Source organism: Nothobranchius furzeri, chromosome 2, assembly GCF_043380555.1.
Source record: "Nothobranchius furzeri strain GRZ-AD chromosome 2, NfurGRZ-RIMD1, whole genome shotgun sequence".
Taxonomy (NCBI): domain Eukaryota; kingdom Metazoa; phylum Chordata; class Actinopteri; order Cyprinodontiformes; family Nothobranchiidae; genus Nothobranchius; species Nothobranchius furzeri.
Genome location: NC_091742.1, coordinates 62939978 through 62965944, shown reverse-complemented (window position 1 = coordinate 62965944; position 25967 = coordinate 62939978). Strand labels below are relative to the sequence as shown.

The following is a 25967-nucleotide window of genomic DNA, read 5'->3' as shown; positions in this document are numbered from 1 at the left end:
TTTAGACATTGGTGAACATGGAGGACACGTTTGTGAAATGTGTTGTAGCATTTGAGGAAAAACTGTAATAATTTAACTTTTGTTGTAAATTCATACCTTAGTAAGACACACGGACTAAAATATGTTTCACTAGATCAAAGTTAAATAACTGAATGGCCCGTGTTGAGTCACATGCCAAATGAACCGTGTTACTGGAAGAGCTGGTGATGTCCAACAGCTGTGAGTTCAGCTTTATTCACAGGTTGAAACCAACCATATTCTGCTCTTCCTCTTTTTCTGTGTTTTATTTTTTTTTTTTATTTTTTTTTTTATGACTTGTAGAAACATTTCTGGTTCAGGAAATAAAACATATCAACACACCAACAACACAAATATAAGTAAAAAAAAATTATCATGAGTGTTTGAGTCAGCTAGTATTGTCAAAGCACTCAGCAGAGAGAGCTAAATGCTAACACAGAATAGTCCTCACAGAGTTTGGACCTTCCTGATTTGTAATTGTATCATACTGCTGTAATAGCAAGTAATAATAGTTAGCTGCATCTTTTTGGGGGGAGTTAAAGCTTGAAAAATTATTGTGAGGGAAAAACTATGTGATGTGCACCACAGAGTCGTGTGTTTTCCCCTCGATCTGCCATCTTCAGATGAGCTAAATTTTTGAAAAGCAGAAAAACACGTGTTAGCCATGAGTGAGGACAAGTAAGAACCTGTTTGTAAAACAGAATGCAACAAAAACTTTTTTTTTTAGGAACCAGAAAAGAAAATCAAACAATTTTTATTTGATGCAATGCAAAAAAAAACAACAAAAAAAAAAAGCTGTCAATCTGTTAAATGGACAAACTTTTGTTTTTTTAATATGCTGTTAATCAGGATTTTTTAGGCATAAAACGTTTTTTGAAGATGCCGTACAAATGGTAGTTTAAGATTTAGGAACAATGTTAAACCTGATTTTTTTTTGTCTTGCAAACTTTAAAACAACCAAACTACAGCTCCATTTAAAATAATAGCAAATAAGCTAACCGGAAGAAAGTTTCTGTATAGACGTAAGATGGAAATGCAGTGTTTCACCCACATGACATAAATAATTTAAGCATTCTTTGTTATGATCGTACTGTTTTTGTTTTCCGATACCATTATCTTTAGTTCTTCGTTGTACACAGTGTGATAGAGTTTGTTTTTACCTTTGCCAGCATGTTTCGACGTCGCTGCCGTCTTTTTCTGGGGAGGCGTGGACCCAGGACCATGAACAGGGACTAAGGAGTCTACACGCTGGACCATTCAAGGGACACTGATCAGCGGAGAGGGTGAGGGCAGCAGAGGGCGATATTGTCCTCTGCTGCCCTCGGATAAAAGGAAGTGACGCCACCAACATCCGGCGGTTATCATGACGAAGATGGCAGTGACGTCAAAACATATCGGCAAAGGTAAAAACAAACCGTCATCACACTGTGTACAACAAAGAACTAAAAAAAAGAAACTTAAGCTTAATTTTTTGTAAAATCTAAAATTATTAATAATCCTGCAAGATTTGTCTCTATCTAAAATTACATTCAACCTATGCTCTGGTGTGTTTCTAAAGAGCCACTTGTTACCTTCTCCAAGGTCCATGACTGCCAGCACAGCGCTGCAGCTGGCCTCTCCCAGGTCGTTGGTCGCCACGCAGGTATAGAGTCCGGCATCAGCGGTGCGACAGTCCCGGATCCACAGCCCTCCAGAGTCCTGAGCCTCTGAGACAGGTAGAGGCTCATCGTTGTGGTACCAGCTCATCAAAGGTTTAGGATGTCCAGACACGGACACTATAAGTCGGATATCACAACCTGTTCCCACTGCAGCTTTGCGGAGTTTACGGATAAAAACTGGAGCTGATGGAGTTTTACCTTCATTGTTTTGACCAACAAGGTCACTGGTAAGTTTGGCCTTCTTGGATGGGATGTTTGGACAGGGACTGGATACTGGGCGGTCTGTCATCTTAATTCCTTTTAGTCTTATTTACAAACCACTTTTTATCTGATAATCGACTTGTGTCGAGTCATTGACCATCTCCTCTAAGAGACTCAAGACGTCCGAATCCTCTGGAGGTGTTTAAATTTGGACCTCTGCTCCTGGAGCTGTAATGGCCACAAAACACAAAATTTAGAATAGTCTGAAATTAAACACTAAAAATCATCTTGATCAATTGTATTAAATATGAAAGAAATTGTTGAGATTCATTGGAAAAGATAAACAGTAAAGAACTAGACTCAGAGCTTGAGTACGGTGGCTCTCAAGGTTCAAAGGTATACAAAAGCACCAAATACAACCTAATACAGAGGTAAAAAAAATAAATTGAAGAAAATGTTGCTTAAAAGCTTCAAACCAACTTTTATTTGCATTTAAACTATAATTGAGTGTCTAATGGTGCTGTAGACATCTGTTGTCAATAGTGTGGGATTTTATGTAGAGGAGGTTATCAGGTTGTCATGAAACAGCACCCCAGAGAAGTTAATTAGATGTTTGACACGCTCAATAATTCACTATGAGTTTTCATGCCGTGAGCTTCGCCAGAGAGATACGTTCCAGTGGTTCGCTTAGGGACCATCAACAAATTTCTAGTCATTTCACGTAAATGATTCGTTTAGCTGTGGAGACCAATGGAAGGTCTTAGCAGAAACATAAATAATGAAAAGATTACCTACTTTATAAACATAGAACAGGATCTGATAGTCACATTTAAGCAATTTTAAAGTAACTTTTACAATTTTAAACTACAAAACTCAGCTTTAAGGTATTTGCATAAATTTAGATGAAGCACAAATTACAGCTGACCACAACTTTCATTTCATGCCAATTTACTGTTTCTATTTTGTTATTACTTCTGCTGGGGGCTGTGTTATGGCATTTTTGGTTTGTTGAACCTTATGGGTCACCGTACTTAACAGACCGGTTAGCTATATTAGGTATAGGTGTGAGTGTACTTGATATTCCAGTGAAGTGTGATTGACACGGAGAGCAACTTTGCAAACTGATCACTTTTACCAAAAGTTTTCCTTAATGCTCTAAGCAGCTTTACTTGCAAGTATAGCAACAACATTAAAAATCAACATGGCAAAAAGTACACACAACTTTACGTTTTGATTAAAAAAATTCTAAGAAAATGACAAAGTTAAAGGGTGACCAGTTGCAATGCAGAACATTCATGCAAAGGCTGATTAATACAGGTTTTCAATTGGGATTTAAAAGTTTCTAGAGATGGAGCAGATTTGAGGTCAGGATGAAGCTGATTCCATCTGTGAGCAGCATAGTAGCCAAAAGCAGCTTAACCATGTTTGGTTCTGACCCGAGGTTCTACCAGGTGACTGTTTCCTAAGGATCTTAGAGCTGCTAGGTGTATATACAGGAAGCGCATCCAACATGTATTCTGGCCACATGTCATTGAGTGGTTTATAAACTAGTAGAAGCACTTTGAAATGGATTCTGTAGTTTACTGGTAACCAGTGTAGAGATCTAAGAACAGGAGTGATGTGCTCAGTTCTCTTGGTTCTTGTTAAGACTCTAGCAGCAGTTGCTTCACAGCTTTTTTGGGAAGACCAGTCAAAGGACCATTGCAATGGTCCAGCCTGCTGTAGATGAATGCATGAATCAGTTTCTCTAGGTCTTTTCTGGACTTGAGACCTCCGAGTCATGCTATTTGATGCAGATGATAAAACGCTGATCTAGTTATAGCCTTAATGTGACCAGTGAAGTTTCAGGCCTGAATCAATTATGACACCAAGACTTCTAACCTGAGTCATTGGGTGTTTCTCAATGCCATGGAACCTTGCCTTGATGTCATGGCCCCGCCCCGGTTGGCTAGGAGATACGTCATCAGGAACTTACAAGACGTGTTCCAATGTTTATGTTCTATAGAGGCGTGTTCTCCGTTTGTTAGCCGTTTATCTGGCTGAGCGAGGACACACGGGAAGTGTCTTGTAGCCTAGCCTTGGTCAAAAATTATCCAGAATACACCGCAGTATTTTCAAAAGGATGGCGGATCAGAAGCCGGCAGCTACTTCGGGGACAATTTTCAAGTTTAAAAGTAAGTCAGCTAATTTAAAATGTTTTTTTTAGATCCAAAGAAGTTATCTATGGTTGGTTAGTTGCTTAGTAGTTAAAGCTTCGGTGGCTAGCAGGTAGTAACTCACTCATATTTTTAATTTAATAAACATATACACAATTTAAAAAGTAAAAGGCTCATTATATATTTATATTGAAACTAATACAAATAAAATATAACGCTATCTCCCGTGTCACGTGACTTTACGTGACCGCCGTGCAAGTCGCGGTCACGTGATGCAAGTCTGTTCCATTTAACCGTTTTCTTTGATCAAGGAAGGACAGTGTCCTCAAGGCGCCTGGCCTCGCAAGACATCGCCTCGGAAGGCAAGGCGCCTTGACATTGAGAAACACCCACTGTCTTTATTCTTCTGGAGTCAAGCTCCAGTGATCATAGTGCAGAAGATATGATGCTTACAGGGAGAAAAGCTGTAGTCGGGTGGTGAACCTTTGTGACTCTTAGGAATATCTGTAATTTTGGCCATTCTGGTCTCTGGGATGCTGACTGATCAAACACACGTCTTGTAAATGTACAAAGCTAACAGCTGACTAGAGTTCAGATGATCAGAAATTGGCTTAAGGAATTTGATCCATTTGTTTTTGTAAGAAAAAATAAAATGTTGCTTCTATTTAGACTTTTATACACCCTGCTCTTTCAAAATAAAAGATTTGATCATTAATCAAACCGTTTAATCAGATTTGTGTTACAAGTGTGAGTTTTAATGCTCTAAAAACAAAATGTTATGTCACACAAGCAAAAATAAAGTACTAAGAGATGGACTTTAGTCAAGTCACAAATGCGACTCACCGTCTTTGTGTTCCGAGCCAAATCCAAAAGAAATTCCTTTGGACATCCCCCCAAAGTCCAAGTTGAGGTCACACGATCCATGGAGCCGAATGTTTCATCTCAGGTCATTTGTTAAAGCTGCTGCCTGTGTGTCTTTTGGCAAGCAAAGTATGAAGGTGCAAGTCCAGCACAGATCACGAAGCATTAGCAGCCACCCCTATGGTCCCTTTCAACAGCTTCAGTCCTCCAGAACAACGCGTACAGACTCAGGCACGTTATTTCCTCTAAATGTCAAACTACTTACGCCTTCTGTTGTCTTCACGTATTACTTAAAAACTCCCTTTTTAACCTTTCTGGGCCTCTGAACACTTAAATTAGCTCATGTTCTCAGTCTCCCACATTACTGCTCCCTCAGGTTGGAGAGGACAGCTGCTCAGATAGGTCACATTTCTCGGACTGACTTGTGTGACCTCACACTCGTACACGCACAACACACACGCACACTCCAAGTCCTTTAGATAATACCACCAACCACTAGCAGAGAAAAAAACTGACTGCCGTTTAAACCTCTCATCGTTTTATTAATTGGGTCAGCTAGCACAAAATGAGTTCGGATCTTAAAATTGACATTTGAAATGAGGAAAAACTGCTTTTAAAAGAAGAAGAAAATATCACTTCTATAGCGCCTCTCAAGATAAAAATCATGAGGCGCTTCACAAAAACAAAAAATGTAAAAATATATAAAAGCATTTAGAAAATGTTTAAAAAATATATTTAAAATGTGGAAAAACAGACAATTGTGATTAAAAAAATGTTAAGAACTCACACATGTCACCATCTCATGCTAATGCATCCATCCATACATTGTCTGAACCCGCTTTGTCCACGTAGGATCGCGGGGAAGGCTGGTGCCTTTCTCCTGTGGTCAAAGGGCAATCAGGTGGGGTACACCCATGACAGAGAGCCAGTTCATCGCAGGGCAACACAGAGATACACAGGACAAACAATCACACACACACACACACACACACACACACACACACACACACACCTAGGGACAATTTAGACAGACCAATCAACCTAATAGTCATGTCCTTGGACTGTGGGAGGAAGCCGAGTACCTGGAGAGAACCCACGCATGCACAGGGAGAACATGCAAACTCCATGCAGAAAGATCCGAGGCCGGGAAGCGAACCCAGGACCTTCTTGCTGCAAGGCAACAGCTCTAACCGCTGTGCCACTGCGCAGCCATGCTAATGCGTGCTTTAATCTAAATAAAAATATTTCCCATTTATTGAAACAAAAGAAAGCTACAAATTATTTTTCTCTTTTAAATGGACCACCCCAACAATAAATATTCCACATTGAAAAGAAAGTCTTGCTTAATGTTTTATCGCCATCTGCTGGTCATGTCTCAACTTACATCCAAAATGTCCTGAAAACATCTGTTTTAAATTAAAATAAACATGTTTGGTATTACTTATGTTTTTAGACCATTAATGATGCATCAGTTAACACCAAAAAAATTATACGTCCCTCCTTTTCAAACTAAGTTGAAGTCAAATTAAAAGATTACAAATGTTAGCCATGGCTCATTTTTGCTCCCAATAATTGAAGAAATTTTTTATGTTGAATTGTTATGGAAAGCCATGGAAAAATGATTCAAAGTCATATAAGTGTTTTTTATGTGTCAGTCTATATTAATGTCGATGGTCAGTCTTTCTTTTTCATACTTTGCATTAAAAACAGACAAGACACAAACTGCAGATACAAAACATGGACACAGGGGTCGCTGTTCTGCAACATTTTCACATTTTATACTTAATGGGATTTTTAGCCAATACATTTCGTTTTTTTCCTTTAAAAATACTCATTTCTTTACTCATTTTTCTAACCAAATAAATGATCAATTTAACTTTTTTTATACTATTCTCACCATGCTTGTAAAAAGTTTGTATTTTTACAGTAAAATCTAAGAAATCTGGCTTTAACGAAAACGTCTAACAAGAACTTTCAGTTTTCTTACTCAATATTTTGTTTCTAAACAAAATTTTTGATACTGGAGTCATGGAAAACATTAATGAAATTCTCAAAATACATGTTTAAATTTCTTCTTCAATCAAAAATGAGTTCTCAAAAGCACCTCAACTAGAAAGGAGCACTTTTAGTAGAGAACACAAATGTTTTAAATGAAGTTTGTAAAAGTTCCTTTTAACTAAATGTTTCTGAGAGACAATAGTTTTCTAGGAGGGATTTAACTTGGTGAGATAAGGAGGCAGACAGGAGGCCTTTTAAGCCCGCAGAAGATACATTCATCATCATTTAGAAGAAATAAAAGCAACATGCATGAATTATTTGTGTATTTAATGACAAAAATATATTCTACTGGGTGGACATTTTTTATTTAAATCATGCAGAGAGCTTCTGACTGTGAAAAACCTGCAAATCAGAAGTTCCAAGGTCATCCTTTATCATCATTTGTGAGACAGTAACAAAACGCTGCAGCTTGCAGACTTTTCTCAGACCCAGAGAGCAACAACATCAGTGCAGTCATGGTGTCCTGTGGTATGCCTCTCCTGGTTCTGCTCTGGATCCAGAGTTTGGTCCAAGCCTACAAGCCAGAGGAGCTGCCCAGGGGAGTCATCTTGTCCTGGTTTAAAGAGCGGGTTCTGGAGAACTTGGGTCTGGAGAAGCCACCTCTTACCAAGGTACGGGGTCCTGGAGAGGACACAACACCACCAAACGTGGAGCAGAGACACAGGAGGGTCCTCCGGACCACCAGAGCAGTGAGGGAGAACCATGAACCCAGCAGGGACCGGGACACGTCTCAGGTGATTCTGTTCCCATCTGGTGAGAAGCTTTTTTTTTTCATTTGAGTAAAATAAAGTTTTGTAATTTACCTTCAACTTTTCTTTAGGAACCTTCTCTTTACTTACGTTCCTGCAGACTCATCTTTTGCCCTTGTTGACTCAGCCATGAATAAAAGCACCAGAAGCTACTTCACCTTCTACTTCCAGCCCTCTAAAAACCTTCAGGCCGCTGTGGTCACATCTGCTCACTTCTGCTTCTTTGAGGGAGGAGCTGGTTCGTCTGCCTCACTCTTCATCTTCTCAGCACAGCAGCTCTACCAGGCAGCACAAACTCCAACACTGAGGAGCTCTGATGGATGGAGCACCTTCAGTCTGGATGGGCCGTTGATGAACTCCATTGCTGAGGGTCCATTTCTGCTTCAGGTCCGGTGTCTGGCCTGTCAGTGGAATCGTGACCCAGAGCAGATGGCCTTTCTTCATCTCCACGTCAAGCCCAGGGGTCGTACCCGTTCTCCCCGTGATGCAGCAGTAACCATCCCCTGGTCTCCTACAGCCCTACACCTCCTCCAGAGGCCCTCACAGGAGGAACCTCAGCACGACGACTGCCGCAGAGAAGAAATCGAGATCAGCTTTGAGGAGCTGGGCTGGGACAGCTGGATCGTCCAACCGAAGGTGCTTACCTTTTACTATTGTCATGGGAACTGCTCGGCTTGGGATCGGGCCGCCGCTAGATTAGGGATGACTCAGTGCTGCGCGCCGGTTCCAGGGTCCATGAAGTCCCTGAAGATCACGACAACATCTGATGGTGGGTATTCCTTCAAGTATGAGACCCTGCCCAACATCATGCCTAAGGAGTGCACCTGTGTCTGAACCCCAAAGGTTCCCCGAAATCCCTCCCACTGAGAGACTTCCCGTGGTGACCTGCAGATGTGATGGATTTTTCTTCAGCAGAAAATGGGGAAATTCACTCGTTTAATATTTTAGGAGTTTAGCGTTCGTATTAAATCGTCTCAGATGAGAGTTGTGGAACTGTTCATTTTCTTTTACCTAACCCAAACCAAAAGATGTGATTGAAATTTCTTTGTACATGTCGAGTTAAAAATGTCTTTGGATTCTGGAATAAAATAAACTGGTCAGACTTCGTGATTTTAAAAACAAATTTTTTTCCCCAAAAAATATTCAAAGCTGCAAAAGCTAATCTGCAAACAAGCTAGCACCATTCTTTTTTTTCATGCCTCTTGACCACAAATCCGCCTTTTCCTGAGTCCTCCACTCTTTTCCTGCTTTTAGCAGCAGAACACCACTGGTGTGAGAGGTTCTCCGCTCAGTGATAAAGGAGAAACAGCCAGCTGCTACCACTTCAACTTTAGGAGAAACTATCGGAGTCCGAAAAAGAAAAACACCATTTGAATTCACGAACAGTTTAACCCTCTGGAGGCAGGCGTTGCAGATTAGCAATGCTAAAACCTACCTACCTGGTTACGCAACATACATATTTCATGAGCATTGTTTAACTCAGAAGTACCCCTGAAGGGCTTGAATGTTCGTCCTTTTATCAAAACTTATTGAGCCTGAGATGGTTAAGATATTTGGACCTAAAAAACACCATGTAGTGTTTAGCGCCATCTGGTTTCCTCTGCCAATGTGAGTACCTACAATCGGGGGTGGCCTACAGGGATGATCTAATCTGACAGCCATAATTATTAGTTCTGACACTCATAATTTGTAACGTTGTGTCTTTTATTGTAAGTTTAAAAAACAATTAGTTATAATTATGGGTTTGTAAATTACAGTTGTGAATTTAAAAGTCAGTTATGAGTCATAAGAGTTCTAAAGGAAGCTCTACAATTAAAATAAAGCCTTAAGTAATGACCGACTTTTAAACTTGAATTTAAATCTTTAACATAAATCTCGATACAGAAAGTTATGGGACACCACCTCCCTGATCACGTTTACACAAACCATGCGTTTTAATCTCATTTCAATTTCAATCTCATTTTTAAAACAAAGCCAATAACATTTACACATTTAATTATAAATTATAAACGGTTTTAAAATTCCAAAATAAAATTCACAACTTGAATTTTTTTTTAAATCCATCTTGAATTTGAGGTAAACATAGTGAATGCATAGTTCTATAATGACGGAAGCATAGCTATGCGTTAAACCCTCCCAGAGTAACAAGGACCAATTTTGGTCCATCACCCCTAAATCTTCCACTGGTCCTTCTATGAAGTTTTTCTGGGGGCACCGCTGCCAATATTAACCATGTTAAATAGTGTTTAAAGTTTTGATTCCATAATGAGATCTAAAGCCATAAGTATCTATTATGAAATAAAGCCTTAGGGGACTCGTTCATAATGAGTTGGAAGTGGTGATATTCACAGAACAAGTCCAACAATGGTAAAGAAGCATCATAGTTAACTCATCTAACAGATCATCCATACTAGTGAGGAATGGATAATCACCTCATGGGCCCTTTTTCTTCAGTAGATGCATTTAATATTTTACGAATAACGAAGCTTGACATGTAATGTTCACAGGAAACCTACTTTAAAACGGGTCATTTGGCCTTTTGATTAACTCTTTAAAACAATTGCATGCTAGTTTTCCCCTCTAGATGGCAGTGGAGAACCACTTCACATTTTTTCCCCCGGAATAACTTCAACTTTTTATATAATTCAGCATAAGCAGATTCACCAGAAGTGAGATGGTCAATAAAATAAATTTCAAAGTTTATCCAGAAAACTGAGACAGGAGGGCTTTAATTCAAATATATTTATTTACTCTTAAGACAAAAATAATCTCTACAGGTACAAAAACTACAAAACTTGCAACAGGAAAACCCAAAAAGGTATGAAGCAGTACCATAATCAGAACGGAATGTTTCACAAGTGGAAGTGAGATGATAGGAACGCAGCATCAAGCTAACCTTTGGTACTTCTGCAGCCGCTGATTGTAAAACTAAGTGAAAAGTCACAACTACTGTATGAAAAACTACCGGTCACGCGTCGGGATGGAGCAGAAACCTCCCACCCTGGTTAACTACAGCAATAACTAACTGAAGCTTGTTAAAATGGAAAATGACTCAAAAAAAAGTTGGTGCCATCTTGTGATCCACGAGCCTTTTTCCAAATAGTTATGAATATTTTCTAAAACTAAGACAGAAAGGATTCTACAAACATCCCATTTGTAAAGCTGTAAAGGTGACAATGGATTAAACGCTGCTGTGGCAAAACCAGTAGGAACAGATTGGTTAAAGGAACTGGTTTAAATGACAAACTGGTTGATTTCTGCAAAGTAGACTTCAGAGAAGTATTCAAGCATTGCCCAGGTCTAGATGTTGGCCGATTTGAAGTACATGTACAGATTTTTAAATATCCTTTAGACATTTGTCATGTCTTGCAAAATTTGAACGTAATCATTAAAGACTGGGTTAAATCAACCTTCAACCACTAAAAGCTGCTGCACACGCTCAGAAGATACAGATGTAACGTTTTAGACTCCGTACAGCAAGCCTCAAAGAGACAACATTCAGTGACAGTTCATAAAGAGAATGAGCCTTTTGTGAACAAAATAAGTTTAAAGCATAGAACAGTCCTTACATGGATGAGGGTTTTATTGCATGGCCAATACAACAAAAGCGGGCAAAAGAACAAGGTGTATATGGGATTTACCCGAAGGCACGGCTAAGGTTGGGATGAAGCAGGAAATAAAAAATAAACCTCCAGATGTGGCAGGATTTCAAGTTTAGAGTCATGGAGATTAAATCATTTAAACGGCTCCGTCAGCATTCTGTTTGGGACTGACCACTAATACTGAAAGGCACAATTCTCCCGTTCACACGCGCTCACACACGTTCTGGTCTCCCTCAGTGGTCTGACTGCATTCCCATATGTGCTTCCACCATGTGTTTAAGGCCAGTAGGAACCAAGGACGGACGTCAGAGGCAGGAAGCACGCTCAGGCGCGGATTCCTCAAAGGAGAAGACAAAAAACACACTTAGAACATGTGCACAGAAAACCAAAAGTTAGACGTCTGTTCACGCTAGATTTAATGTTAATAGCTTAAGTAGGCCTACCTACTGTTTTTATAACTTTTAAAGTATTAAATTGTATAAATGGACCACAAATATTTTCATAGTTGCACTCAGTTGGTCCACTACTGCGTATGACAAACTCAAACATATGAGCAAAATACCAAAATATCAATTCTGCCTTTCCTGGGATCCACTTATACCTTAATCTTGTTTGATAAATGTTGTTTTGCTCTTGTGAAGGTCCTCTCGACTTATCTTGAGGCGCTATATAAATAATCATTTCTTCTTTAAAATCCATGTAATTTTTAATGCAATCGAGCTCATAAAAGGAAAGACTACAGAGTCAGCTTACGAGAACGTAGACTTTTGGCTTTACTGCATTTTTATAATTACAGAAGAGGATTGGGGCCACTAAAACAAAAGTTGCCTACTTAAATAGAAAACAAGTCTGAATTTTAAATTTTTTTTGTGGCCCCAATCCTCTTCCATACATCGTTAAATTTAGGCTTTAATTTTCAAATTGCACATTACTAACTGCTCAGAGACAGTTTGGGTTTGAGGTCAAACAAAGTCAGGCCTCAGATGATTAATTCTTTGCCAAGTAAAACCAAAATATCCTTTAGCATTAAAATAGGCCTGTGCCATGTACCTTCATACCAAATGATTGTGTTCATTTCAATTATGATAGAAATTTTCATAGACCACTATACTGTTGAATAAACAAGACAAACACCAGAACATGTGAAGATTACATTTAGCATGCAAAGCTTGCAGAGGTAAAGAGTTAGTTAAACAACAACATGCCAACAACTTCCTGATAACTGATTACAGAAGCAGACAGTGATGCAATGGTGGACTACAGCGCCTCTTCAAGGAAACCCATTTAAATAGCTAATGACGGGACCAGCCACGGCCAGAGGCACCAATTCCAAAAGAGGAGCTACGTCTGTAGTTTGGAAGTTTTCAGCTTTAAGGTCAGATCTGAACAAAACTGCTATCTTTTGCATGTGCTCTCGAGCACAAGTAGCCAGTGGTTTCAACACTGGAAACTTGCTTGACCACCTCTGCCGAAAACGCATTTGATTACCAAGAAATAGTTCTATTTTGACTGCATTAATCATTCTAATCTTTAAATTAATTACTGCCAACCATATTTTAAGGAGTTATGCATTACCCATGTCTGGCTTTAAATGGCCCTGTGGCTGTCACGTGGACTGGATCACATTTTTTCCATGTCCAATCTACAGCATTCTATTTTTCTGAGGGTAATGCGAGTAAAATCATTCTTGTTAGAAAAAAATTAAAAATAAAGACAGTTTAATACAGGAAAACCAATAGGTTAAAAAAAATAAACAAACGTGGCCATACCACCCAACCCTACATTAAACATTAACAAACCAATCAAAAAAAATTCAGACATTTTTTAGGACTGGGTTTAGCGTTAAAGCTAAAGATTGACTCAAATCTACCCATTTACAGCAAGAGGAGAAATTTGACAGCATTTTCCCAACAAGATTTAAGATAATCGCCATCGCACAGGTGTACAACGGCGTTGACTTGGCGCTCTCTAAAGACAGCTCACGTAAAATAAAAACAAGGCTAAACTAGAACGAACACACACACACACACACGTTGACATGGTAATAAAAATGTAAACAGTCACACATTAAGGTATCGGGATTAACTAGCTAAATATAAAAAGGTGCTGTAGTGCACCAATTGCTCAGCAGAATCAGTTAGTGCGACCTCCTAGTTAGCGAGTTCTTTTACCAGACATAAGAAGTTTGAAGAGATGGTTAGCAGGATGGGTTAGGTCCTTTAGTAGGGCTGCACAATATTAGGAAAGCCTGCGATAACAGTGATTAATATTGCGATGACAATATTACGTGTGATAACCAAAAGAACTTAACTCAGCAACAAAAATGATCAAAAAGAAATAAGAAAAAAAAATGAGAAAAGCAAAAGATGTGAGGAAAGGGAAAAAGAAAAAGGCAATCGGTGGATCCCGAGAAAAGCAGAATCAGCAAAGAGTGTAGAACAAAGCTAACTCGGGTGTTTGCCAACCATCAAAACTAAGTGCCATCCACCTCAGCGGCGGGAATCTAACCTATGAGAACCCACACAATTGGCCAAATGGGTGAAGAGCTCTGATTAGTTAAAAAAAAAAAAAACATCATGCTTTTGATTGAACGAATGCGAATGCGTGCGATGTGTAGCAAGCATTTGAGCAGACCATTCATTGCGATATTTGTTCTTTGCGAAATGCCTATTGTGCATGCCGATATCGCGATAACGATATATTTACAATTTACGGTGCAGCTCTATCCTTTAGGATGTTTTGGTTATACAAATGATATTTCTAAGTGGGTCATTGCCACAACATTTCCACCACATGTCAATATCAACTCAGCTTTTTAACTCATGCCAAGACACCTAAACATTTAGGTCCATAAATTGAGTTATGTGTAATAAAGTGGGGACTCAGGAAAAACGTTTTAAAGACATGAAGATAAGGTGCAAAATGGCATAGAAAGCCAGAAGATCACCTGAAATCTGTCAGTATTGAGAGAGAAACCCCACCCAGAATCGGTACTAATTGATATCAGCTCCTTTAGTCCTAATTGATGACCTATAAAGGCTTCTCGTTACCCAGGAGGCACACAGGAAAGACTTCATGAAGGGTAAAAGCAAAGAAATCTCCCAAGATATTCATAATCTTATTGTTGAAAAGCAGTCTGACAGGAATGGTTACAGGTGCATTTCCAGAATGCTGAATGTTCCTGTGAGCACTGTGGGGGTCATTAACCAGAAATGGCATCATCACCATAAACCGGCCGTGATCTGGTGCTCCACGTAGGATTCCTGTCCAAGGAGTCCAAAGAATAATCAGGAGAGCTCTCAAAGAGCCAAGAACCATTCGGTCAGAACTTCAGGAAGACCTTGCATCAGCAGCTTGTTTTAAAGAAAACTAGAAGCAAAAATGCCTTGAACAGCTGTGGCATCCATACATGCTCACTACCTAAGACTCCACTGCTGGAAAAAATAAAAATAAAAAGCATGTTGAGGCTTGATTAAAGTTTGTGAAACAGCATTTGGAGAAGCTGCAGATCACTGGGAGACTACAGTATTGTCAGATAAAACCATTCAACACACCATGTTTGGAGAAGAAGCAACACTGCTCACCACCCTAAGGACACCATATCAGCATTTAAGTTTGGGGGTGGAAGCATCGTGGTACGGGGCTGCTTTTCAACGAGGGGTACTGGCAGACTTCACATTATTGAAGGCATGATGAAAGGGGAAATGTACCGAAACATTCTGGATAAAAATCTGCTGCCATCTACCAGAAAGCTGAAAAGGAAGATAGATGGTGGACATTTCTACAACATGATGGCAACAAAAGGCCAAAGAAATAATGAAAGAAAACCAAGTTGCATGAATGGCCCAGTCAATCACCTGACCTAAATCCCAAAGAAAGTCTATGGAGAGAACTTAAGGAAACCGAAGGAGCCTTTAAGATTTAAAGAGCGTTTGTGTGGACGAATGGGCCTGATCACCCCTGAGCAATGCAGGCAACTGGTCTCTCCATACAAGAGGCGTCTAGAAGCTGGAATCACCAACAAAGGCTTTTCTTCAAAGTATTAAATAGTGTTCAGTACTTATTCCCGGTTTCATTTCACCAGACTCAGCCTGTATACTTAAATGTTCTGATTCTTTGTATTAATTCAATATTTTGCATAACAAAATCTGGTGCTAATTTTGTGTCAATAGCCCACTTAGAAAGACCCTTACTGAAAAAAATGCTAATGTGTAAAATACTTATTCTCCCCACTGTAAATGTGATGTATCAAACGAGGAAACAAAATGGAATCAAGGGTCAGAGATCGCTAATCTAAATAGTAATCATCCCTGGTGGTTGGATCACATAAATGTTCTTGTCTCCCCAACGCTGAAAAGCGCACAATTCAAATTGCATGAGGCTCTACGAGATGGGCTCAACAAGAGAAATTGACACATTGCCTACATTACATCTTAGTAAAGAGTAAAACTGAAATCCACCCCGTCCCCCAAAAATAGAAATAGTGTACATAATTTCTGAATAGGTGAAACTCTTGACTGTTGCTGTATCCCCACTTGTAGTTTGGTAGGCTAAAACACGATTTTAGATTACATTTTTAAAGAGTTACTATAAAAATGGCACCTGTACTAGAGATTCTCCCTGTCTATGACATGGACAAGTGTCATTGATCCTTGGTCACCAACAACGAAGCCTAGTGACGATAACGAGTGATCCTTACCTTTCTCAGTTGATTCTCCCTGCTTCTCTTGGGCAAAGTTGAGGCGGTTCTGCTCAGCAGCCGTTTGTGCAGCTGTGTGGACCTCTGGGCTGCTACTGCGAGAATGACTTCCTTCATCCGCCTGGTACGCTAGATCCAGATGCTGCTGGGCCAACTTTAGGTGTCTTCTCAGCCGCTCCAGCTCCCTGGAAGAGGGCCCCTCATCCCCAAAGCTCTCCCGTCCAGAGTCACCCATGGGCAAGTCTCTCAGCTCCCCTTTCAGTTTCTCTTTCTTCATGGTGGCGTGGTATCCTGGTGGGGCCGTGGGTATAGAGCGTGCAGATGACGGGCGGTGGGTACGAGAGTTGTGGGCTGCGCGCTTGCGAAAAGTGTCCCGGATCCCACTGACCCCCAAGTGGATGATTTCCAAGACTGTGAGTAGGAGGCAAAGGAACGAGACGACGTACATCACCAGCAGGAAGATGGTTTTCTCAGTAGGGCGGGACACAAAACAGTCCACTGTGTGGGGGCACGGTGATCGGGTGCACACATAAGAAGGTATCACCTCCAAGCCGTAGAGAATGTATTGACCAAAGAGGAAGGCGACCTCGAAGGCAGAGCGCCACAGCAGTTGACAGACGTAGACTTTCATCAGGCCATCACGCAAAATCCGACGTCGACCATCGTGCTTCTTCTCTGTGCCTTAAAAACACAACACCAATTAGAATCGTGAAAGTTAAAAACATCAAAAATATAAGCTGCAACAACAGCTGCCTGACTTTTATCTCCTTTGTCTGGTTTGTCTGGTTCAATCTCCTCAGCTATCATCGGGTCTTCCTCTCCGTTGTCCTCTGCTTCTTCATAGTCACGCACCGCCCCGCGACTGATTATGGGCATCCTCTTCTTATTCCTAACAGGCCGGTACTCAGAGTCATCCATACGCGCAATCTTGTGCATGGCAAAGCCCAGGTACATGATGGTCGGGGTGGTGATCATGATCACCTGGAGACAAACCCATAAAAAGGTTTAGACCATTCATTGAAGGACACAGCATTCATCTAGTATCATGTTCCACAGACAGCTCACCTGAAAAATCCAGAATCTGACGTGTGAGAGAGGCGCAAATGCATCGTAGCATACATTCTCACATCCAGGCTGTTGTGTGTTGCAGACAAATTTGCTCTGCTCATCATAGTAGATGGTTTCACCACCAACGGCCGTCAGGACGATGCGGAAGACGATGAGAATCGTGAGCCAGATCTTCCCCACAAATGTGGAGTGGTTCGAGATCTCATCCAGCAAACGCGTTAGGAAACTCCAACTCATGGTGCCAAGGGAACAGGAGTGCTAAATCAGATCTGTATAAATAAAAACAAAGGGAATACAGAATAAGGAAATACGTATTCTGTCTTCATATTACCAACAGTAACTCATCCTTTAACCCTCCCACTGTCTTCATGGGTGACCTCGCAAGGAAAGTTGACCATTGAGCAGGATTGATGGTTTATCCCTTGGGTCTATGTGGCAGGGGTGAGGAGTGAGCACGACCTCAGGTTAACACCAAGAGTCAAAAGGTTTGATTTTGTGACAAACTAGAGGTTAATTGGCTCACCAAGGTAACCAATGGTGGTTCATTAAGGTCACTGGTAACCACACACTTGCCTCTTAATCCCAAATGGCAAATTTAATAGCAGGCAGAAAAGTAAACCTCAGACGTACAGGTGCTGGGTAAAAACTGGACATTGACAGCAAACCAGACAGCTCTGGACGTAGTCTGAGATGTCTCGACGCATCCTGGCCAGTAAGCAACCTGGCTCAGGGCACCAAACGTGGCCTTGACACCTTTGTGTCCAGCAGGAGGAGAGTCATGTGCTTGCGTGATCTCCTCCTCCTCTCCCCCCCCCCCCCCCCCCCCCCCCGTAGGGACTGAGGCCCACAAGAACAGGCGACAATGGAGGCTTGGAGATGCGCATTAGCAACCCTTCAACCATTTTCAGCGTGACACGAACACGAAAGTGCACGGAGCTCAGGAACGGAGTCAAGCGCGACAGAAGGTAGATGAGCTGTTGGGTCAGAAAGGTGCAGGATCATCCTGCTGATAGCAGGGTCCTGGGACTGAAGACTGACAAGGTCGTTCTCAAAGACCGGTTCAACACCTGCGGTTAAAAATGGTCCAAAGCAAAAGTGCGTGGACATAATTCATGTCTAAACATAACAGGCTGTTGACTTTATTGTCATGCTGTCAGTTTCCACAGTACTATGACTTAAGTTCATAACAGTTAAGTAAATCCACTGTTATGTGAATCCAAATTCCATCATCATTTTCAATTCCTAGAGATTTAGAATTTTTACAAATTTTTCACACATTTTATGACTGATTTAAGGTAATTTTATACTTTAACGATACTAATCTCCAATTCCTTCTGTGGTACATTCACATATAGGTTTGATTACTAACACTGATTAACTTATTGTGTTTCTTCTTCATTTTTATATTGTTCTTTTAAAGATGTACTCCAATATATACATATCTGCATTATTTTTGATTACCAATGATGACGTTACATAAGTTATGATTTCCTTCCATTTCAATTGTTGCCAGTTATGAGCTCTTCCGTTTTTTTTTTAATAATATTTTTGCTCCAAAGCTTTGATTGTCCCTTACATATATTATAGGGGTTTGTTTATTTTGTTCTTTTTGCAACACTTTCAGTACACGTAGTTTACTGCATCCACTCCACTCCTTTAAGCTGACCTCTTTTCACATAATCTCCATACACATGCAGGTACATATAGTCCTAGTGTTTTTCTATCTATTTTATCTATGTGGGTCTACGGTCAAATGCCCTGTGTGTGTGTTTTGATACTTTGCTGAGTTTCGGCAGATGTCCTCGCTTCCTGGGATAACATCACTGCTTCACATGGTTCTGCTGCTCTGGGTTCCGGTTCTTCTGAAGTTCTGGATGTCCTATGGTTTTCCTGCTATGGTTTCCTGGATCGCTACGAATAGCTGGGATCTGGCCTGTTTCGGCTTATGGCTCTGGTTTCCTTCTCATCATGGTCCCTGCCTGCGGATTTCGCTAAGTGGGATTACAATTTCCTGATTGGGATATCTATCGACTATTCTTTTGTGTGGGGCTTTGCTTTTCCTCACAATAAGACACATGTTAAGGTTAAAACATTTTTGTATCTGAAGGACGTTGTGGCTTTCTGAGGGATGTTGGTACATGCTCAGAAACGTGTCAAATTCTGATTTGCCAAACTCGGCCAGAAATCATAACAAAGTAGTTTAATAAAACAAGAATTACTTCAGAGTAATTCAGTTTCCAGCAGAGTCCCGATTCAGCCAAATCGGGAAAGAAGCCTCTTTTGAAGCAAACTCCTTTGACCTTAAGTCAAAACCTTCTGCGACGCTGCAAGTGATTACAGACACAGCAGCTCTTTTCAGAGCGACTTCAACTCTCAGACATCCACCTTGGACCCCTAACCTGCAGACCCCGGGTTGCATCTCATGGCCCGGGAAGCTGTACTCAGAGGAAGCCACTAATCTCTGAGTATGGTGGTTTCGACATCCAGTGACCTCACCACTGACCGCAAACCTCCGGACCGCTGGGAGCAACTCATACCAGCCAGCATACTAGTGTCTGATGAGGTTTATAAATAAACAACTCTATAGTTATAAACAACAACTAATTCTTTTACAGCCAGATTTCATAATTTCTCTCAGATACTAAAAACGGTTGCTACAACATCTAGCTTCCATCAGAACACCTCACATCCACCACACCACATCTCATTCATATCTTGTCATGTATCATTAGTTTAGGAAAAATAATGAAATTCATTTTATAAACTATATACTGACTGAATTAATACGGAGTGTGTTTATGGTCCCTGAATAAGCAAAGAACCCAAGAATCTTCTGATTAAACATTCAAAGATCAGATTAATATATCATATTGATATGGAACATCACTTATTGGTCATAATTAATGTATTAATTGCTACAAGACATTCTGAAAAATGTCTTGAATGGTGAGCAGCAGAAAGCTCAGATGGTCACGTGTTAAAAGACTAGAAATTTTAATAAAAATAATTCTACAAGTGAAAACCTGATCGAACAAAGACATGTCCAAACACCAGTTCAGTCATGTAAAGTCCAACTTCCTGTGACCCATTTCAATTGAATGATGTCTCTGTGAAGTCTACCTGAGCTACAGAGCTCAAAAAGGAGGCGGAGCTTACTCGCCCATTTCACCTAAATCCTATTGTTCACCATCGGGGAAATTTCAAACTATTGCAAATTTTGGCATCATGACAATGTTACCAAAAATCCTAGTGCGTTATTCCCTTTACTTTATAGATATGACTCACAAAACCAGGCAGATTGAAATAAAAACGCTTCCAGGAATCATGGATTGCTTTCCTTATTAAAGGTGTCGTTGACTGAAATAACATTTCTAATGATTATTTCTGATTAGAATTGGTCGTTATGACCACCTAACATGAATTGTCTCCAACACCCATGTCCTGCATTAGCTGTTAAGAAAATAGACGGGGAAATTCTAGGATTTGAAAAGCCTGATAGGTCTACATCACACTGTCACTTCACACTGTCACTTAACATTCATGACTCACAACGAGGAAGGCTGTTGTAACATGCAGAAAATGTCTCAGCTCGTTTAAGCTAACCATTAGCAACCACACCACACAGCAGGACTAGTCCATGCTTGCGTAATTTGTAGAGATAAAACATCCATGTTGCAAATCAGCTGTAGAACCACATTGCTGTTATCTAATCAGGGGCGAGATGTCCCTAAATCAGGAAATAAAGAGTCCAAAACCTGCCGTTTGAAGCGTAGCTGTGATGTGGGCAACTTTTTGGTTTGAGAAATGGTCTACAGGTATTTTTACCTCCAAAGAACGAGTTACAAGGCATTCATTCCTACCTTAGACCACAGCAAATGTATGGATTAAAAGGAGTGAACCTCACCTTTAAGCTTCTCTTTACATTTACAGTGACATGATTGAAAGCCAGGTTAGAGTGATATGCAATATAAAATCGTTTATAAACAGGAAAATAAGGATGTGAAATGTTTTAAGTTTCACTTTTACATGTTTTGGTGGTTTTCCCACACAATGTTGTGCAGTCGCTAATGCTAACAGGTAGCTTCTACCATCTGAGACATTCTCTACCGTTTCCTGGATGCTAAAAACAGCCCACCCCGTCGTTAGTTGAGATGGATGAGTCCAGGAATGTTAAGTGTCAGTGTGACGTAGATCTGTCAGGATTTTCTAATCCTAGAGTTTCACCGTCTGCTTTCTATCAGAAGCTAATGCAGGAGATAGGTGTAGGAGACTGTTATCATGTTCAGCACGCATGAAGAACTTTGAGTGACTGAACATTTTCATAAATAAGTGAGTAAATGGTTGCTCAGTGAACCTTTAAGTGTTTTTTATTTATTAATTTTTGTCCCTTAAATGTGTGTGCTGGCTTTTGTTTGCTGCCTCATAAAAGTCGTCTGAATATTTGGGGTTTGAAATCCTCTTGTTAGACAAAACGGCACATTTTGAGACCTTTTGTACTGGGAAACTAATGAATGTTTTTCTCCAAAGCTTTATAGACCACATGAATAAGTAGGAAAACAATTTGTTCCCAACTTCGCCAGTGGGTTTTTATAAGCCCTTGTCATTACTTTAACGGTCCTAATTGGGCTAATAAAGTACCCCAAACTGTCAAACTACCATTTTTACACTCCTGCATGATTATTAAAAAAAAAAAAAAAAAAAAAAAAAAACAGGTTTAAGGAGGAGAAGGTTCCAAGTCTCCATCAGGGCAAAGAAATGAAGCTGTTAAACTTTATACAGATGTGAACTAATGCTGTTGGTAGAAGGTAGTGAGCCCTGGTAGTTTGGTAAATCCACATCTTCACAGCTCCCTGGCATTCCAAAGCCCCATGCTGATTCATCAACAATCAAAGCACCAGCAGGCAGTGTGCAGCCAGAAGACCCACTGAGGGTTTGGACTGCAGGGATCACTGCAATAAAAGAGCCAATACTCTCAGGAATGTATTCATCACCTCACTACCTGAAATGCTGCAGTGTAAAAAAAAAAAAAAAAAAAAAAAAAAAAAAAAAAGATTCACCTTTATTCTGGCCAAAATTCACAGCAACAGTTCTGCTCGGTTTACACCCAACAGATTCAATCGAATGACCAAAAAATGAGTGCTCTAGATGTAGAACACTCGCACGATCGGTCTGCCTTTTTCCACAAACGAGAGAATAGAAACAGCGCTTAACAGATTCATTCTGACATTCTTTTAATCTAAATGTGCTTGCATCAGAAATCCTGAGCCTTGAAGGCTCCAAGAAGCTCCTGCAGCAGCAGCAGACAGAAAGCCAGCATCTGTGGACTCATCACATCTGATGCACCAGCATCCACAAAAAGCAGCTTTCATGACAGCAATAAAAACATCAAGCCTGCTAATTATAAGCTCTGAAACGCACAAGTCTGTTATGAGAGGCTAAAAATTCAAGATTCATCTGGTTACAGAGGAACGGTGTCATTAAGTCAAACAGCCCTCTGCTTCCTCACTGGTGGGAACCTCTGAGACGTTCGACCAAACCGAGACCTCCATGACCCTGGAGGAGGCGGCGGAGACGCAAACGAGTACAGCTGCAGGGCAACATCTGCTTTAATGTATAAGTAAATCCTACAGGTGTGTATTGTTCTCACTAAATATCATTTAGCTTGTGATGACAGTTAATGAAAATCAAAGGACTAGGACTCAATTCATCATGGCCGCCAAAGCCAATCTGCAGCATCAAAATACAAACATGACTTCATCTCAGTATATTTTAGACATTGAGTTAAAGTTGTGTGTCCTAGCAGCCATCAGCCATCCATCACACTCAGCGCACCAACAGATGGAGTCTGTTGGTGCACCGAAATTTCAATTTTCAAGATACTCCTGAAGACCCTGCTCTTCAGAGAGCATCCTCTTAACTAGCACCCTCCCTGCACCCGTCCCCCCTCTCTACTGTCCACTCCTTGTTCCCTCCTCTCCATGATGGATGTCAAGTTGTTGTTATTGTTGTTGTTAGCCTCAAGGGCAACATGCCGATTGTCACTTGTAAGTCGCTTTGGACAAAAGCGTCTGCTAAATACATAAACATAAACTTTGTTTAGGACGTTAATGTTATACGTTTGGATGGACTAACCTTAGATTTAACAGCTGATTTGCTTATGGAGTTAGAGATTTTAGACCACTTAGACATGCAGCTAGCTTTGAAAATATAATCTGAATTTTGCAAATGATGATCTAAAATTTGGCATCAGTAGAAAAGGAAAAGTTGAATAAAAATAAATCACGCAATAAGCTTTAGCCTATTTCACAATCAGCTACAACACCAGATTTCATTTCAGTCCATCTCATTTAATAATAATTTGGAGTTTCATATTTAGTTTTAAAAGAACAAAATTTTGATTTTACAAACTAAATATTTAGATCCCATCTAAATATTTAGTTAAAAAAATAAATTTAAAATTTCCAAACAAAATTTTTTAGATCCCATCTATACCTTAATATTGATTTTGCTAACTAAATGTTTAGCTTCAAATTAAATATTTTTCAATAAATATTTAGATCCCAGCTAAATATTCATTTTGGGGTTAAACCAAAATATTGATTTTGCAAACTAGATGTTTAGCTCCAATATAAATATTCAGCTGGGATTTATAAAATAGAAAACCCTGACAGATCTACGCGACCCTTTCACTTAACATTCCTGGACTCTCCCACCTTGACTCTTGACTGAGTTAGCCGTTAGTTTAGCGGTCCAGGAAACAGCCGAGAACATCTCACTAGTTGAAGCTAAACGTTAGCATTAGCAACCAAACCACAGCAAAATTCCATTAGACTTGAGTTAATTGTTAGAAATATCAACGTTACAAAGTCAACAGTCAGTGGTAGAGCTGCATCAGTGTTAGCCAACACATCGTGAATATTAATGAGCGAGATTACTTGTCATTTTCGGCCCTCCTCCACTCAAACCAACTACTTGTCATTTTCGGCCCTCCTCCACTCAAACCAACTACTAGCTGAAACAGGAGCGCCAGAGCTCTTTTACACAGAAACCAAAGCAGCCGTTTGTACTGCTAGATTTATTTAAAGACAAGTCAGAACTTCAACAAATCGATGTATAACTTGGTTAATTTCACAGATTGTGCTGAACTTTGTTTCTTTGGTCGTTGTGATGCACCCCCCCCCCCCCTCACATTTAATGCCCATGTGTAAGATCAAAAGTTAGGCGTACCAAGACGACTAAACCAACAAAAATAGGTGACAACTCAAAATGTTATTTGTATTGAGCAGTTTGTTTTTTGCAGCCAACTCAAGTGTTCTTTAAGGATTTGACCATATGGCTTCTTAACACCAAACTCTGCTAAATCTTGAGGATCAGTCAACATATCAAGAATTTTGTTTAAAAGCCAACAGAGGATAATTTTTAATTGTTGGAGAGCAAACTTTTCCCCTTCTACCAAGCTTTCCAGCACCTCATTTTCCTCCACTCCAGAAGAAGCTCATCACCCAACAATGTTTGCAGCCAATAAACTGGTTCCTGGCTCAGGTGAACGCAAACATTTATTTGCTTGTGTGTGAGCTAGACCCAGCTCTGATTTAATAGCCCTTTTTCCTGCTTTCTCAGGAGGAGATGGAGGGGGTTGAAGAATTTTGGGTAAAGGATCTGGACAAAGCAAGAGAAGGCGAGTTAACATTCCTGCCTAACCAAAACCAGAAAGCCTGGATTTTAGGGTTCATGGAGCAGACAGAGGGCACTTGAAATCCCAAAATGCAGTCTGGGCAGCAAGACAAGAATCTCCAAATGTCAATTCTAACCTCCTCTCAACTAAACTCACCCAGAGTGGACTTTAATCCTCATGTCTCCTCTTCTGTTTTAAATATGCCATCGGGAGCGGAGAGGAAATTCAAAAAGGACCCAGTGGAAGAGAGTGAACACGCTTTGCTGAGTCAGAATGAAATGTTTTGGAAATTGTGGCATTCTTGGAGGAACAAAACTAAGTCATGCCAAGCTTTAGTGGGGAAACAAATCCACGGACTTAGAGTGATGACGTTTGGAAAAGAAAGTCAGACATAGTTGACTTTAAACGGCTGTTAGAAACAAGCAACGAGGGGAAAATTGATAAATAGGGGGAAAAAACTTAATCTAAGATTTAATAGAACATTATTAAAACGGGGGTGAAATTAGCCGACATTTAGTTTAGGGGTTTCCTTCAATAAAAACGCGTGGGGTTTTAAACAAGTTACTCACCGCTGTCCGGCACGCGCTGCTCTAGAACCAGAAACCAGGACCCAAACGTATCGTTCAGTCCAGAACCCGGACCGCAGCAGAGCTGACTAGCATGAGTAAAACCAAGTGAAGTGACTTTTCTCACCGTGTGCGTCCGCCACGCGCCGGGTCTCTCCTCGCGCTTAATTGCTTCACCAGGTTTTTCCAATTAGCACGCGCGCTCTCATCTGCGTCCTTGTCCGAGTCCAGCCGCCTCTATGAACCCATTCAGCCCCTGTGATGACCCCCGAGTGTCGGGGTCTCGAACCAGAGGACAAAATGAGATCTTTGATGCCTGTGGCCTCCTCCTCCCGCACCTCCTCCACGTAACTCGGCCCCATTCAAGAAGAGGAGGCCCTTCAAATGAAACCTGAGATTGCGACTACTGTTCTACTGTCACAGAAGGACCACTAGAATCCAACGACAGGTCTTCTAAATCACACCGGTGGAAGAAACAACTGGAAAAAACAGTCTTAGTTAAATTATTAGATTATGAATGCTCATAATAAGTACTGAGTGGTATTTGTTGTACATGTATTAATTGTCACAGTATTGCTACAGTAGGTTTTTATTTTACATACAGGGGCAGATCTAGTGTATATTAAACATAACATTTTGATTCACATCTCTGAAAT

At 40.4% G+C, this 25967-nt stretch overlaps 3 protein-coding genes across 5 annotated transcripts in view; 1 reads left to right on the top strand and 2 right to left on the bottom strand.

The window, feature by feature from the left end:
• The window catches only part of spega (striated muscle enriched protein kinase a), a 75122-nt gene extending 70013 nt beyond the window's left edge, over positions 1–5109 (bottom strand). The window contains exons 1-3 of one of the 2 annotated variants that reach the window (XM_054747615.2): positions 4877–5109; positions 1875–2105; positions 1590–1793 (exon numbers count right to left, since the gene is read on the bottom strand). In XM_054747615.2, coding sequence (XP_054603590.2) covers positions 1590–1793; positions 1875–1965 — 295 coding nt within the window. In that variant the 5' untranslated portion in view covers positions 1966–2105; positions 4877–5109. Of the gene's footprint in view, positions 1–1589; positions 2106–4876 lie in introns of both variants that reach the window. The other variant, XM_054747614.2, reaches the window with a different exon arrangement.
• Positions 5110–7303: 2194 nt separating this feature from the next.
• On the top strand, positions 7304–8803 carry inha (inhibin subunit alpha). Its single transcript, XM_015946683.3, has 2 exons — positions 7304–7705; positions 7802–8803. Exons 1-2 carry the CDS (start codon positions 7408–7410, stop codon positions 8533–8535), a joined length of 1032 nt encoding a protein of 343 aa, XP_015802169.3. The 5' UTR covers positions 7304–7407; the 3' UTR covers positions 8536–8803.
• A 2640-nt stretch (positions 8804–11443) lies between these two features.
• On the bottom strand, positions 11444–25581 carry LOC107377212 (gap junction gamma-1 protein). 2 transcript variants are annotated; one of them, XM_015946684.3, is made up of 5 exons: positions 25439–25581; positions 17068–17339; positions 16761–16983; positions 16003–16683; positions 11444–11641 (listed from the first exon to the last, which is right to left on the bottom strand). In XM_015946684.3, the coding sequence occupies exons 2-5, from the start codon at positions 17305–17307 to the stop codon at positions 11628–11630; spliced, it is 1158 nt and encodes a 385-aa protein (XP_015802170.1). In that variant the 5' UTR covers positions 17308–17339; positions 25439–25581; the 3' UTR covers positions 11444–11627. The 2 variants fall into 2 exon arrangements, with proteins under 2 accessions (XP_015802170.1, XP_015802171.1); XM_015946685.3 differs by having other exon boundaries at positions 25315–25446.
• Between the last annotated feature and the right edge of the window lie 386 nt (positions 25582–25967).